This window comes from Gastrolobium bilobum, unplaced genomic scaffold (assembly GCF_033153095.1).
Source record: "Gastrolobium bilobum isolate Gb01-03AN ecotype WA unplaced genomic scaffold, APGP_CSIRO_Gbil_v1 utg1760, whole genome shotgun sequence".
Classification (NCBI taxonomy): Eukaryota; Viridiplantae; Streptophyta; class Magnoliopsida; order Fabales; family Fabaceae; genus Gastrolobium; species Gastrolobium bilobum.
Window position 1 is genome coordinate 292,738 of NW_026898174.1, and position 15,861 is coordinate 308,598.

General features: G+C 34.1%; 4 protein-coding genes across 4 annotated transcripts; 2 read left to right on the forward strand and 2 right to left on the reverse strand.

Annotated features, from left to right (window-relative positions):
- Positions 1 to 8,459: 8,459 nt before the first annotated feature.
- LOC133313579 (uncharacterized) lies at positions 8,460 to 10,425 on the forward strand. The gene is made up of 2 exons (XM_061514975.1): positions 8,460 to 8,970; positions 10,002 to 10,425. Exons 1-2 carry the CDS (start codon positions 8,587 to 8,589, stop codon positions 10,173 to 10,175), a joined length of 558 nt encoding a protein of 185 aa, XP_061370959.1. The 5' UTR covers positions 8,460 to 8,586; the 3' UTR covers positions 10,176 to 10,425.
- Positions 10,426 to 10,787: 362 nt separating this feature from the next.
- Positions 10,788 to 11,969, reverse strand: LOC133313567 (non-specific lipid transfer protein GPI-anchored 10). Its single transcript, XM_061514955.1, has 3 exons — positions 11,618 to 11,969; positions 11,301 to 11,387; positions 10,788 to 10,933 (listed from the first exon to the last, which is right to left on the reverse strand). Exons 1-3 carry the CDS (start codon positions 11,967 to 11,969, stop codon positions 10,788 to 10,790), a joined length of 585 nt encoding a protein of 194 aa, XP_061370939.1.
- A 1,089-nt stretch (positions 11,970 to 13,058) lies between these two features.
- LOC133313559 (heavy metal-associated isoprenylated plant protein 25-like) lies at positions 13,059 to 13,828 on the forward strand. The gene is made up of 3 exons (XM_061514950.1): positions 13,059 to 13,241; positions 13,336 to 13,417; positions 13,514 to 13,828. Exons 1-3 carry the CDS (start codon positions 13,230 to 13,232, stop codon positions 13,771 to 13,773), a joined length of 354 nt encoding a protein of 117 aa, XP_061370934.1. The 5' UTR covers positions 13,059 to 13,229; the 3' UTR covers positions 13,774 to 13,828.
- A 748-nt stretch (positions 13,829 to 14,576) lies between these two features.
- LOC133313573 (dehydrin DHN3-like) lies at positions 14,577 to 15,455 on the reverse strand. Its single transcript, XM_061514964.1, has one exon. It carries the CDS (start codon positions 15,353 to 15,355, stop codon positions 14,885 to 14,887), a length of 471 nt encoding a protein of 156 aa, XP_061370948.1. The 5' UTR covers positions 15,356 to 15,455; the 3' UTR covers positions 14,577 to 14,884.
- Between the last annotated feature and the right edge of the window lie 406 nt (positions 15,456 to 15,861).

Genomic DNA, 15,861 nt, shown 5'->3' on the forward strand with positions numbered 1-15,861 from the left:
TTCTTTAAGGACCCATTTGGATGAGTTTTTTTTTTCTTCAAAAACTGTTTTTTTTGTTGAAAAAAAGCACTTTTCGTTTTTAGTTTGTCTGGATGTCTACTTTAAAAAAAGCAGAAGTCACAAAAAAAGTCAAAAATCTACTTTTTTCAGAAGCTAAAAATTTTAACTTCTACAAAAAGCAGAAGTCAAAAGCCAAATAATTTTTTCAAAAAATAAATATTTTTATAAAAATATAAATAACTTTAACTTTTGTAAATAATACTTTTAAGCTAAAGAAGAGATAAAAGTCACTTTTTAAAAAAAACTGAAACAAACAGGCTCTGAGAAGAGTTCGTACAAGTACTTGTAATCTTTTATGCAGAGACATATTTTATATCTACTTTCATTTTACTAGTGGCGGAAAATAAGCATTAAAGTTGAATGTCACTGGGAAAAAAATATTTCCCTGGTGATGTAGAATATTACAGTAGTCTTTTTTTTCTTAGTATTTCACGTTTTTAATTTTCTTCTTAGTTAGTTAATTTTTTCTCATTATTTTTCTTTCATATTCTTCATGTCATTTAAATTTTACTTCTACATTGTTTTTATTTTTTAATCAACTTTTGACCCAACTAATGTAGAATAAAGGTGTTATTGATATTGATTTCACACTTTTATTTTATCAAAATCAACAATTTTCAATTAAATGTTTTTATAACACAAAATTGAATATGGGCTTCTCTCAAATTTATTTTAAATTTTATTTTTGTCTAAAGATTATATTATATTCTAATTTTATTCTAAATATTTAGTTGGAATTACTATTGTGACATTTATGCATTCATAGTCATGTAAGCTGCTCCATCAGCAAATCCTATGAATACTGTAAATAAGAGATTAAATTAATTTGAAGAGATACTCTAAATAATAAGTATGTAATTTTAAGTTCCCGTAGAATGTAAAAAAAAATTAAAATTACAAAGAAGATATGCGTAGAGTAACAAGAGATGAAAGGAACATTGGAATAAATCCGTGTGTATAATAACATAACAGAGATTATGTTATATATAGAATTATTGGGTACACATAACCCGAAATATATGATTTGGGACTAAGCCTATACTACTTCTACTATATGTATATACAATACTCTCCCCTTAAGCTGGAGCATATAAATCATAAGCATCAAACTTATTACGTATATACTTAATTCGAGGACCCCTCAAAGACTTTATAAGTACATCTGCTAATTGATTATTAGAGGATACAAAACTGGTCATAATTTCACTAGCAAGGACCTTCTCTCGAACAAAGTAACAATCTATCTCGATATGCTTGGTTCTTTCATAAAACACTAGATTGGAAGAAATATGTAGTGCTGCTTGGTTATCACAAATGAGAGTTGTCATTCTAGTGTCTCCAAACTTGAGCCCTCTAAGAAGTTGCTTAAGCCAAATAAGCCCGCAAGTAGTAGTATCCATGGAGAGATACTCTACTTCTGCACTTGATATGACAACTACATTTTGCTTTTTACTTTTCCAGAAAATCAAGTTGCCTCCAATGAAGACACAATATTCAGTAGTAGATCTCCTATCAGTATGACAATCGGCCCAATCAGCATCAGAGTAGCCAACAACTTTAACATGACATTTATCTTCATATTCAAGGCCTTTTCTTGGAGATGCCTTAATATACTTGAGAATATAAATGTCAGCATTCCAGTATTCTTGACATAGAGAATTAAGAAACTAACTTACCACACTAACCGCAAATTAAATGTCAAGCCGAGTGACTGTAAGGTAGTTCAATTTTTTAACCAATCTTCTCTACCTTTCAGGATTTGAAAAGGGCTCCCCCTGATTCGTTAGAAGCTTAACACTTGGATCCAAAGGGGTATCAACAGACTTAGAATGTAACAAAACAGTCTCTTCAAGAATATCCAAAGCATATTTCCTCTGAGATATTACAATTTTATCTTTAGATTGTGCTTCCTCGATTCCCAAGAAATATCGAAGTTTTCCAAGATCCTTGGTCTGAGAATGATGACATAAATGTTGCTTCAACTGAGTAATCTCATGATTATCACTACTTGTTATGACAATATCATCAACATACACCACCAAGTAGATTGACCCGGAAGCTGAATGGCGATAAAAGAGAGAATGATCAACCTTACTCCAAGTCATACCAAATTATTGAACAACATTGCTAAATCTGCCAAACCAAGCTCGTGGAGACTGCTTGAGACCATATAGAGATTTACGGAGACAACAAATAAGATCTGACTCCCCCTGAGCAACAAACTCAGGAGGTTGCTCCATATAAACTTCCTCTGTAAGATCACCATGAAGAAAAACATTTTTAATATAAAGTTGATAGAGAGGCCAGTGGCGGATAGCAACCATGGCAATAAAGAGGAAAAAAGAAGACATCTTCACAACAGGGAAAAAGTGTCACTATAATCTAGTCCAAACACCTGAGTGAAACCCTTCACCACCAAGCGAGCTTTAGGACGATCCACTTTACCATCAGGACTAACCTTAACAGCGTAAATCCAGCAGCAGCCAACAATAGATTTCCCAAATGGAAGAGGGACCAGATCCCAGGTGCCATTGTGTTAAAGATTACTCATTTCATCAATCATAGTCTGTCTCTATCTAGAATGTGAAAGTGCTTGACCTGTAGTCTTAGGAATAGACGCAGAAGACAAAGAAGAAAGACATGCAAAATATGATGGAGAAAGACTATGGTAACTAATATCAACTGAATACCTAGATGGAGGACGAGTATCACGAGTACCTTTACAGAGAGCGATGGAAAGGTCAATAGTCGAAGGTGGAACCGAAGCCGATGGAAGAGATGCAATTGGATATGAGCCCACAAAATATATGGAGAAACCGAAAGTGGGGAAATAAGTTACAACTCATCAGGAGAAGAGGTGATCGAAGGAGAGTCAGACATAAGGACCAGCAAAGGAGGCAACACAGAAAGATGACTTAACAAAATCAGAGTCCACAAGAGCAGTAGTCGAGCCAAAAAAAGGACTGATTCGAAGAAGGAAACATCTACCGAGATAAAGTATTGACGTAAAGTAGAACGATAACCCTTTTGAGATCGAGGGTAACCTATAAAAACATAGTTATGAGACTTGAGAGCTAGTTTATCCAAGTTGAAACTTAGATATTGAACAAAACAAGTAGAACCAAAGACATGTGGTGTCAAAGGATATAAAGGCTGATGAGGGGACAAAACATAGTGAGATACCTGGTGATGAAGAACAGAAGAGGGCATGTGATTAATGAGATATCATGCGATGAGAACAATATCACCCTAAAACTTATGGGGAACATTGCCATCAATTAACAATGCACGAGTAGTCTCAACAAGCTAACAGTTCTTGCGCTCGGCTACACCATTTTCTTGAGGTGTATGAGAATAAGATGTTTGATGAAGAATGCCATGAGAAGAAAATTATTGTTGAAATTGATAAGATAAATACTCACAAGATTTATTACTATGAAAAGTACAAATATGAATACCAAACTGAGTTTTTATTTCATAATAGAATAACTGAAAAATAGATAGTAACTCAAAATGATTTTTTATTAAAAATAACTAAGTACGTCTGGAGTAATCATCAATAAATATAACAAAATACTTAAACCCCAAAGAAGAAGGATGGCGACTTGGCCCCCAAATAACATAATGAACCAAAGAAAAAGGAGACAAAGCTCGACGACTAAGAAGACTTGGGAACGTGCTACGAGTATGTTTACCAAACTTACATGACTCATAACGTAAACTAGATAGATATAATAAATAAGGTACCATTTTCTAAAGATTGGCAAGACTTGGATGATCCAAATGAGCATGAAAAGGAGACGCCACGCGCCGGTCAACCGAAGGGAGAAGCGAAACTTCAACGTACGTGTGAGGGCGCGTGGATGATCGAATAGGAACGCAACCTGGAAAGAGTGAACCACGCTACCGAGACGAGCACAATGATAGGTGGTTCGCCGAAAAAAGCCGTCGGACGATGGTGGTCAACGACAGACGAGCAGCGATCAACGGGTTTACGAAGACGGTTCACGATGAGAAAGGGCCGACAGTAATGTAGAGACAACCTAAGAACAAAAAAGACTTGCAAAAACTGACAAAGACACATTATCCGGGAAAAAAATTGAAAAAGAAATGCACAGTGGGCTCATTGGAGAAAATAAGTGAATCATGGTTCCTTTCGTTAGACTCTAGATACCATGTAAAGTAATAAGAGATGAAAGGAATATTGGAATAATTTCATGTGTGTAATAGCACACCAGAGATTATGTTATATATAGAATTATTGGGTACATACAAGCTGAAATTCATGATGTGGGACTAAGCCTTTACTACTTCTACTACTTGTATATACAACAATATGCATAATTAATTCAAAAAATAAATTTAAATTTCATAAAAATGAAAATAAAAAATATAAGATTTTACAAATGTATTAAATTTTGTTAGTGAAAGTTTTGCCTCAATCATGGTCCTACTTGTCTCGAATCGGACAAGTCGAATAATCGATGAACTCAATGGCGGATCTAGGAATTTTTATAACACGGGGTGAAAATAAAATTTTAAAATTATAAGTATTATTGAGACTAATAATAGATACTAACTATTATAAATATTTTTGAGGGAGGGACTAACTATCAATGCAAATAACTTATTATTATTAAAAAATATTATTTTGTATATAAAATAATAAAAATAAAAAATATAGGGAGGGTTGGCGACCCATGCTAGTGTAATATTAAAAAATAATAATAATTATGAAAAGTGCGGGGCTTAAAGTGCCACGATGTGCCTTGTGGGGGTGCTTAAATCGCCATGGTTATATCAAATGGGGCGTTGGCGCTTTTAACGCAATTAGGTGTCATAGATTGGTGTTTTTTATCGCCATTGTATACCAAGAAAAGTGCACAGTAGCGTGAAAATAAATAAATAAAAAATATATAAATAAAAAATAATAGTAGCATAAAAATAAATAAATAAGACTATATGGAAGTATTTGTTGCAAGCTAAAGAGATAAAGATGTAGGATTTTTATTTAGGCGATGATTGCTTAGTTAGAATTTAGCTACATTTTGGTTAGTTTTGTTAAAATTTAACTATATGTAATGATTAGCTTAGCCAAAAGAGTTAACATGTTTATCTCTATATACACCCCTGACGTGAAAGAGGGAGGAAACGGAAAAGAAAGAAAGGAAAGCAGTAAAGGGGAAAGAGACGAAACCGAGAGAAAAGAAAGAAGAAAGGAGAATAGGGAGAGGGGAAAGAAAAAAGGAAAAAGAGAAAAGAAAAAGGTAAAGAAGGAAGGAGAAAAGGCGATAGAGAGAAGAAGAAAGTGAGAAAAATAAAAGAGGAAAATAATATTGGAAGAGAACCTCATTCTCCTATTTTCATTCTTTTTCATCCATTTTATATTTAAAGTTTGTATTTTGAAATTAATTCTTTAAAAATTGTGAAGGTGTTGTTACTCTGGCCAACTATTTTCTACTTTTTTGATTTATCTTCTATCTTTGGTTTTATTTTCTACCCTTGGTTTTGTCTTATAAACTTCAGTTGTGGATTTGATGGATATACTCCTATTGATTTTAAGAATAATACAGAATCAAGAATATAGAACTAAGAATTTTCTTTGGTACCAAACGAATATTAAAGGAATATGTAATCTTTAACTAAATGATTCTGTTGTGAACTGACTCGTAGAGGTTTGGATCAGTCGATTATAGGGTAAGGGACGCCTTATCTGGCTTGAGCTTCGCCAATCGGAACCTTTCACATACATAACCCACAAAGGTTTGGGTTTCAGTCATTCAGTTAAAGACTACACATTCTTTTCTATATTCAAAACCCCCAAAGGTCTGGATTTCATGTTCTTTTATATGATTGTTTTTTAAGTTATTATTTTCTTATTATAAACATGTCATGTGAAAATGATATTTTTCGCTAAAGCGGCTTTATTTGTTATTGTTCAAAAATCCAATATCAATGAGATTTATCTCATGTGTGTTCATGTTTATGCTAATCTGTCCATAAAAAAAGTATGCCTATTTTGTATCTGATTGGTGAAGGATGAGGAACAACAATCTACTTTTATGAGGATCATAGAGAGGTTTACATCATGATTGGTGAAGGAGTGGATGCTTTTTTTTACACTGATAGAATAAAGACTTTACACATAGAGCATACTAAATGAGACTTAAGACACCTACTTGTGAGTCCTATATAATTTAAATGCTTATTATTGTTGGACAAGTGGCTTCAATACTCAAGAGGAGGGGTGAATTGAGTTTTACAAAATCTTTTCGCAAAGTACCTCATTTTATATTTTAAAGACTATTTCTTCAATAAAGTGATTTAATAAGGAAAAATCTAAGTGTAAGAGTAAGTGTAGTGATCAACAAAGTAAGCAAGCGAATATATAAAGACAATCTAAAATACAATTTTAATACTTAAATAAAGAGATTAAGGTTAGAGAAATTGCAAACTAGATATATACTGGTTCGGTCGCCACCACTGTGACCTACGTCCAGACTGAAGCCGCTCGATCAATTCTTTTCACTAACTATCAAGCTTGAGGGTGCTTGACAAACCACTACAACCTTTCAAGACTTCGGGCTCTTGATGCCTCACAATTTTTCACTCCAAATTTTCTTAGGAATTTGGTGACTTTTCAAGTGTATAGGGTTCACTCCCCTAACTACTCAAGAAATCAAAGGAAGATGTTTAACAATGGCTAAGTAGTCTCAAAGTACAAATAACACAAGTTGAAGAACAATGGTTGTTGACACTCTCACAAGAATAAAGCTCAAAGATGATTTATGATCAAGATGAATGAAAGTAAGTAAATGATGTGAAATAAAGCAAGAATTATGATTAAGAAGTGTGTCCCATCAAGGGGAACAATGGTCACTATTTATAGAGGCCCCCATGACCCTTTGCACACTCATTTTAGCCATTTATAGCTGTTATTTTTGTCCTCTGATGCAGTAGGAATCGATTCCCAATGAGTGGGAATCGATTTCCAATCTTTCAGATAAGTGAGAATCGATTCCTTATCACAGGGAATCGATTCCCAACCTTTTAGAAGGGTTGGAAATACGTTTAAAAATATTCTAAAACCTTTTAAAACATTTTTATATGAAAGCGTAATGCTTCTAAATCCTCTGTGTAATTAAATGATAATTTAATGCATGTATTTTAATGAAAATACGTTTGAGCTTATTCATGCAAGAGGTCAGTTACCCTCACAATTAATTCTAAGTCCTAAAGTATATTACTTGATAATTCTTGGACTTAGATTCTTCTCTTGAAGCTTGAATCTTGAAGGACTTCATGATCGTTGGATGTTTGTTTCTTTTTGATTGTTGCAACTTGAAGCCTTCCTTTCGTGCTTGTTTGTTATCATCAAAATCGTTGAACCTTTATATTCTTTACGTAGAGTGCATTGGTTCCACAACTATCTCTGCTGATGTAATTTAATCTAATCCAAATGTACTAGTAAATTTGACTTTTTGGTTAATGCATAATTAAATTTTAAGAATATTTTATCATATGTTTTATTTTATATCTGTTGCGTTAAAATTTCAAATAATTACCGTTCTTTTATTTAAAATAAGATTTAAGAATTAATGTGATATTCTTTATGCTAGTTAATATAGAGGATGTTATAGCTAGCCCCTCCTTTAGTCCTTCCCTGGATGAATCAATGGATGATATAAAAAAAATTAAATGTAATCTAAAACCATATATAAATTTGCAGTTTTTTTATTTTACTTAAGGTCTCTAGTATTTTGTAAAAAAGGAATTATTTTTATGAAAATTGAGAAACCTTTAACAACTAGGTAGAAAGAATGGTAAGGCTAAAATGATAATAAGTGTAACCTTCTCTAATTCATAATACGAAAAAATGTTTCTATTTGTTGTTGCAGAAAAATTTCTCTGCCACACTCAGGTAAAAATGACAAGGTCCAATTGTACAAAGGAGAGAGAAAAAGTTAATGAAATTCACTTACTTTTGCGTGAGTGAGACAGATTTTTTTTACAAAGCCTAAACATTAAACCCTTAATCATATGGGAAATATAACTCTCATATTAGATAAAATTGTCAGAAGCACACATAAAAAGTAAATGAGATTCACTTTTTTTTCTCTCTTTCACTTTTATGCAACACGAGAAACATATTCCCTCTAATAATATAAGGAAATCTTTTTCTTATGTTAGTATAATTGTGTTATTTTATGTTGCAGAAATAAAAATATAAGTGAAACTCGTAAATAATTGAAGAGAAAAAAAATAGAAAAAAAATTTAACTGTACTATATATGTGTAAAAATTTGATTTATTTTACTTGGAAAGAGACAAGTATAACCCAAAAATATGTTTGAAGTGCCCGAAACATATTGGGTTAGCAAGTGGAAAAAAACAAAAGGAAAAAAAGGGTTCCAAATTATTGACACAGAATTGGAGGATATCACCGAAACCTCAAACGTTGTTTTTCTCCTAGTCTTATCCACAGAGGCAAGCATCATCATCTTCTCTTGTGCACTCTCATCCACCAATGACGTTCACCGTAGCCATTGGTAGTGGCTGTGGTGGTGGTGCTAGAATCCTCTGCGGCAACACCACCGGTACTCCTTACACCCCTCTCTCTCACCTCACACTCCCTTCATCATCATCCTCAACTGGAACAAGAAGAAACCTTCACTTAGTCTCGGCGAAGAAATTCTCCTCTCGCTCTGGAAGGAACCGACGTGGCACAACCACCACCACCGATCAGGAACTGCAACGGACGGCTGAGATTGAAGACTCCGTTGATGACGCCGACGACGGATACTTCTTGCCGAAGCTTCCCGGCGATGAAACTGACTTCTGGGAAGGGACCCAGTGGGACGCACTCGGCTTCTTCGTTCAGTATATGTGGGCTTTTGGTGTTGTTTTTGCGGTATGATACCACTAAATTTTTAAAACGTTTCTGCTAGTTTTAATTTATTTACTAAATTTTGAAGTGTTATTTCTTTTTATTTTATTTAAAAAAATAAACTTGATAATGGGTTCCTAGTAAATACTGTGATTTGGGAAAAGTTTTATTGTGATGTATTTGCCTAACCATTGTCCTAGTTATTTGAATTACAACTTTTTGGAAAGTGATTTTGCGAGAATGGTTAGTGAGTTCTGGAATAATGAGGGCGAGGCTCGAGTAGTGAAACAGTTGTTTTGTATACGGGCTTGAATTCGGGAAAGAATCTCTTTTAATTATATAAGAGTAAGAGGCTTATAAGAATTGCTGTCACCTTATCCTCACTAATTGAGTTTAACGAGAAGTGGTTTTGGTATAAGATATTTATTAGAATTGCCCTCACCCCATCCTTACTAGTTGGATTTAATGAGAAGTGGTTTTGGTATAAGATATTATGCCACTTTTTTAAGGGTGAGCCTGGAGCATCCCGCCCTTACTAGTCGTGGTTTAATGAGAAGTGGTTTTGGTATAAGATATTATGCCACTTTTTTGAGGCGAGCCTGGAGTATTGATAAAATTGGACCATAGAGATGGAAAGGTCACAAGTTTTAATTAGGGAAACAATGTTTTTACAATTATGCATAGGTAAGACTGTGTAGAAGGAATGCTCTCATCCCACCTTTGCTAGTCGGGGTTAATAGGGAGTAGTTTTGGTTATTGAATTCCGAAGAACGTATTCCCACATAGAACATTGCTAGTATCATTGCTTTCAATTGCTTCCTTAGTTGACTGTTCAACTAGTAATCACTCCTAAGATTTTTCTTTAAGAATTTGTTGGATTTGTTTCTATTCATCAGTTGCTTTTCTTGTCTAGTTGGCATGGTCTCAACTTCAGATCTTCTTATGTTATAATTCGCCCTCTTTCATGCCAAAGAATGTCTTGCTTGAAGAGTCTGAGTACTCTAGTCACACTATAGGTTAATTTTAAATGTTTTTTATGTTCACTGTGATTGCAGCTAGTTGCATGTGGGATTGCTGTGGCAACATATAATGAAGGAGCAACAGATTTTAAGGAAACTCCTGCATACAAGGAGTCTGTGCAGTCTAGAGAATTTTTAGAAGAACCTGAGGGATCTGACTCAGATGTATTTGAGTCCAATCCAACAGAGGTGGCTCCTAGTTTGGAGTAATCTATATCCATAGATACTGCAAAAATACCTTATTTTTAGCATATAGATCCAGGTGGATGAATTCAAACTCTGTTGCACTCAATTTGTAAGGCAATCCTTTTGTTTACACGTATACCCTCTTAAGTTGTATCAATTCCGAGACAAACCAAGTGAATTAGTTGCAAGCGGAAATGTATTGTTATTCCTTACAAACTGTTGTCATATTGGTGCCTGTGTTATATTTCTTTAAATCTTGAAAGTTGCATCTGATTGCTCAAATCATTGTTGACGATCTTCTCTTCTTATGTCTGCTTTATTTGGGTGATTATGTTGTTTTACAATTCAACGTGACTGATTATCATATTGCTTTAATTATTACTTGTTGATGCATGGAGATGTGAAGGCCATTGACAATTCAAATTTGTCTTGTCTTAAGCAGTTGGGAGAATATTAAATTTTATAAGATGTAAATAATAATAGCATATTTTATTTAGGGAAATACACATGGACAGAATAATCTACGTACAAACTATGAAAGAAATGACTTAACCAATCTACTAAGAAAAGTTCTGTTGGCTATAGTCTCATTAGACCCTATACCTATATGAACTGAATGTATGATTTCAACCGAAATTAGTAAGCCACTGATGTGAACAGTAGAATTGCAATAGTCATAACAACAGCTAATCCATTCTCTGTCTTCAAATTAATGGCTTCGTTTCTTCCAAACCCAAATCCCATCATGCTAGGTCTTGGTGGTACTGAAAATGCCGGAGAAGCTACAAATTCAGCAGAAGTGAAAGATCATTAAAAAGCATTCGACTTTAGGATATTGAAAAATGAAATTATTATTAAAGGACATTATAATTCTCTGCAATTAATAAAATTGGCTGCAGTTTGTAAATCTAATCATTATAATTATTTTCTTTTAACTTAATTTTATAATTGTGTTTTATAATATAATTATAATGGATGGAATTCTGCAAAGTTGATTCACAACAGCAGAGACCAAATCCAAGGCAACCTAGCTGTAGCTCTATAAGGTTCATATTTTCCATTCATTTTGAAACATTATTGAGGTTTCTCATAATAATACATATATAAGAATGATGACTAATGGGATGGAAAAAGCAGGTGCTAGTATACCAACAACAGTAGAGTTTTTCTTTGTCCCGAAGGAAACTTGAGAATCTGGTGAAGTTGTTGGAGGCACTTGCACTTGTTCATGTTCACCTACGGCAAAAATAGAGTGGAAACCGATTCAATAAATAATACAAGAAATTCCTCAAGTATGCTATTTATATACCCAGAATTGGACTAAAGAATGTAACACTGATGGATTAAAAAATAGGAGTTTAAAAACTAGCATAGAACACACTTCTTGAATGTAAATAAATAAGTCAAATAAACAAAATTGCTACATATGCTTTAAGATTGAATGTGATTGTTTATGTAACCTGGACAGTCAGATATATTGACTTGAAGGGTGCAAAGAGGTGGAAGCTGCAGAGCAAGTGTCCTGTTGATGGGGAAAGAGCTCAAAGTAGTGTCATTGAGCAAGAGGCAAAGACAGTGTGGCTCTTGGATGTAGAGTTGCTTGAGGCTATCACAGCATTGTGATCCTGGAGACTGAGCAGTACCCTGCACAAATGGTGCGCATGGAATAAGAGGAAGGAGGCTTGATGTGCATTGAGCTATGGTGGGGCTTGATGAACTTGGGTCCTGAGAAAGTATGTTGGGTGAATAGGAAATCATAAGCAGGAGAATGATCTGATAAAAAATGGGGAAAATGTTGCAATAATTCAGAGAAGCCATTATGTTCTGTGTTGTTCTGTGTTGTGTGGATAGAGATATATTTACCAAAGGTTTCTAAATAGAAAAAATGGCCATTTTTCTGTGTGAGTTGTTACATGCATAGTGTGTGAGTTTCAGCAATCAAACATGTACTTATTGTTTATTCTTGTTATGAATGTCCTCTTTCAAAAATTAAAGTTATTAGGTAACGGTATATAAAATTTTTATTTTCAATCACCAGAACATGGTTGGTTATGATTATTTTCAGCAATATAATGTTTTTTTTTTTTTAAAAAAAACTTCCTTTCAATTTTTTTAATTATTTTGATATAAAATAAGCTAATCCAATTCCATATCACTAAACTCTCTCCATACCACCCTTTTTGGGGACAAAAACCAAAATGTCACCTTTTTGGCATTTTAATTTTCAAAATGCCAAGATCCATTATTTTTGACCGCAGGTCCTTGTGTGATAAGGGGTCCTAAAATATGGCATTTTATTTCCGAACTGTGGCATTTTGGTTCTTATCACCCCTTTTTTCCCTCTCTTACCTTCCTATAAATAATTAACACGATGGGCTTGAAGATAAAAAATTTACATTCTTATTGTGATATTAATAATGGCGGATTATTTTCTCTCATTCAGTAGAAGAGAAAAGAAGTTCTATCTCCTACATGAAGTTGGGGCCATTGATTTTTTCAAAAAAGAAAAAGAAAAAGAAAAAGAGTAGAACATTATTCTATGTGAGTACAACAGAGTAGTATCATGAGAATATGATTTCTCATTAATAATAGCCGTAAGAGATAAAAGAGCTGGTTAACCGTATCTGATTAAAAAAAAGTCACAATGTCTAACGAAACTGTCACCGGGTTTAATTACACGTTTTTGCTTTATATTAAATATTTTGCTGGCAGAGCACTTCATTCTAGTAGAAGTATGATCTTTATTTATGCCTTTTTTTAAAGTAAGATTGCTCTTTCTTTGTTTATGTAGTGGCATGCGCAAAATACGAACAAAGCAACCAAGAATAATGTGAGGAACTACGCTACATTGTCTTGCTATGCATACATTGTTGAAAGTAGAATTGGATTCTGCAATTAAAAGGAGAATCAATTTCATCAAAGAGAAGTGCTAACCAGCTCATTATAAACCCCCTTTTTGGCTCTCAAAGTTTTGTTGTTGCCTTTTAAGATTCACTTTTCTTTTGCTAGTTCATTCAAACTTCTTTGGATTTTGAAACACATGTTACTTCATCTTTCTCTCTCTTTTTGATTGATCTCATGACAGTGAAGGCAAGCTCTAATCACCATCTTCTCTTGTCCAAATATTTTGAAGCTGTTCATAAATATACCATCTGAATACTTTTTTGTTTCCTTTGATTGGCAGTGCTTCTGCATGGTGATGAGGATCAATATTGATTGCAATGGTTGTTTCAGAAAAGTGAAGAAAGCCCTTCTTGATATGCCAGGTTAGACATAATTGATCATTCTTTCTATGCAAGCCCTCTTAATAGTTTTGAGATTGAGAATTATATTTTACTCTATTTTTTTTTTTATTATGCTAGAGTTGGAAAGCCATTTTCTAGAGAAGCAGCAAACCACGGTAATTGTATGTGGCAGGTTCATACCACAGGATGTTGCAATCAAGATAAAGAAGAAGACTAATCGTAGAGTTGAGATATTGGAAATCCAAGACTTGAGTGAGAACAATGCTGAAATCGAAGACCAGAAACCAATGACCAATAATTGGAGTCTTCTAGCTACCCACAATGAGAGGAACAGAGAGAACTGCCTCATATTTAATCCACAACCACAAGTGCAGTAGGTGAATTGTACATTTTAATTTTTTTTTTAACAATGATTCTAAATTCTCATAACCAACCCCGCTAATAATTCTCTTGATTATTAAATAACGAACGGATTAAATATATTTATCTCTAAAATATTAGATACATATAGTTTGTATTCAAGGAGAATATAACAGAACTCAAATTTTTTTAATATAGATTTTTTTCAACTTCCATTAATTTTCGTATGTGTTTGTACTGAGTTATTTAGTAGCTTAGCTTTTGAATTAGGTTATGTTCCAAGAAATAGTAATTGCGATTCTCTGGTTCTACCAATACTTCATAGCTTAAATAGTGGATAATTTTTTGCTTGAACACTTTAGACTGCCTTTTACAAGAGGGGACCAATTTTCCCATGTCAAACCCTTTTCCTCCCAATCCTTACCAGAGTGAGATTTTCTAATAAATATTCCCTCCACGAAAGGCCAATAACGATAAGTAGGAATTTATAAGACTCGTTATATATTATGTATTTTTTTCGTTTTTTTAAATTCCTCTAATTTTCAGAAATTCCCTGGCTCACACTTAGTTTCTTTATCCCCTTCACTTGTAAAGGATTAGTTACAAACTTCTTTTGATAAGCATTTGTCACAATAGGACGTGTGAATGTAAATGAACCATAACTATAATAAATTGATCTCAAAATAACATAAATTATAAGAATTTACACTCCCAACTTTTTATTTTTTTCTAGTATGTAAATAAATTGCAAATATAATAAAAGCCCAGAGGAAACCAATTCCAGAGAAAGATAATCGTAGTAAGAACTAGTTTTTGAAAAGGAAGACAAAAACAAAGAAAGCTTGCATTTCAAAATCCAACATAACACAACAACATTAACTATAATATAACCGAAGCACCCCACTTAACATACTGAAGGTACCCACAACAAACTCCGCAGGCTTTACATGTCCCTATAGGCACAACACTCCCGCTAAGCACAGCACCTACATGCATGTAACTTTTATTCATTTCTATCTATTCTATCTATACTGCATATATACTTAAAAGACATGCAGTAAATTATTCAAACACTTAACACAATATTATATATATTTGTATATATAATACACACACATATATAAGCATCTAGTCGTTACGGTTTCCAGTTCCAGGAAGCTTCTCCTTAATCTTATCCATTATCCCTTTCTTCTCATGATGCTGTTCTCCAGATGATGCATCATATCCACCATGAGATTGACCATGATGATGATGTTCCTCCCTCCCATGATGTTGCCCAGTGGTTCCATAACCTGTACCTGTGCCACCAGTAGCACCATACTCTGTGCCACCAGTGGCACCATACCCTGTGCCACCAGTGGTTCCATACCCTGTGCCTGCAGTGTCCGCGGAGGGTATGCCGGCGGTTCCGTACCCAGTACCACCGCCGGTAGTTATCCCCTCCTTTCTACCGGTGTCACCGGTGTACCCACCACCGTAGCCGGTGGTGCCACCAGTTTGGCGAACAGGGTTGCCATATTGGTCAGTTTGGCTTACGGGGTTGCCATATTCATCTGTCCTACGACCTTGATCACCATACTGACCCTGATTGCTTGCCATGATTACGAAGCAGAATGCAAAAAAAAAACAAAGGAAAGTTGTTGAAAACTGTTGTGATATGGTTAAGGTTGATGATAGAATCAATAAAGCATGGTGTTTATATAGGGAAACTAAGCATAAAAATCTGGTGAAGGAGGGAGTCGGTGGATTTATCCATTTTCATTTTTTTCAAGGTCTGACACGTACACCATGTGGCGGTTCATGTTGTAGCTGCCACGTATAGGACGCGTGTTTGTGCTTTTTTGGTGGAAAGACATGTTGTAGCTTTCGGATTCATGGGGTGACACGAATGGTGTCTATGTAGTCCACCACCACAACAACACTAGTAATGTGGATGTGTTTTGAGGATCAGCTGAACTTGAAGGTCTAAAAGAGGCTTTTGAATCATCCAATGTGAAATTTTAAACATTTCACTCCTTTAATTCTTTTATAAAATTATTTATTAGCATATTAAATTAGAGATAGAATATTTCTATTATTATTTATTTTTTTACTATCAATTTCAA

What these genes read in the sequence shown, in the direction of transcription:
- LOC133313579 (XM_061514975.1), top strand. Translation starts at nt 8,587, where the DNA reads ATGACGTTCACCGTAGCCATTGGTAGTGGCTGTGGTGGTGGTGCTAGA. An exon ending in CTTTTGGTGTTGTTTTTGCG is followed by an intron (nt 8,971 to 10,001) that starts GTATGATACCAC and finishes CTGTGATTGCAG; the next exon opens with CTAGTTGCATGTGGGATTGC.
- LOC133313567 (XM_061514955.1), bottom strand. Translation starts at nt 11,969, where the DNA reads ATGGCTTCTCTGAATTATTGCAACATTTTCCCCATTTTTTATCAGATC. An exon ending in TCAAGTCAATATATCTGACT is followed by an intron (nt 11,388 to 11,617) that starts GTCCAGGTTACA and finishes TTTTTGCCGTAG; the next exon opens with GTGAACATGAACAAGTGCAA. An exon ending in GAAAAACTCTACTGTTGTTG is followed by an intron (nt 10,934 to 11,300) that starts GTATACTAGCAC and finishes CTGAATTTGTAG; the next exon opens with CTTCTCCGGCATTTTCAGTA.
- LOC133313559 (XM_061514950.1), top strand. An exon ending in AGCCCTTCTTGATATGCCAG is followed by an intron (nt 13,418 to 13,513) that starts GTTAGACATAAT and finishes TTATTATGCTAG; the next exon opens with AGTTGGAAAGCCATTTTCTA.
- LOC133313573 (XM_061514964.1), bottom strand. Translation starts at nt 15,355, where the DNA reads ATGGCAAGCAATCAGGGTCAGTATGGTGATCAAGGTCGTAGGACAGAT.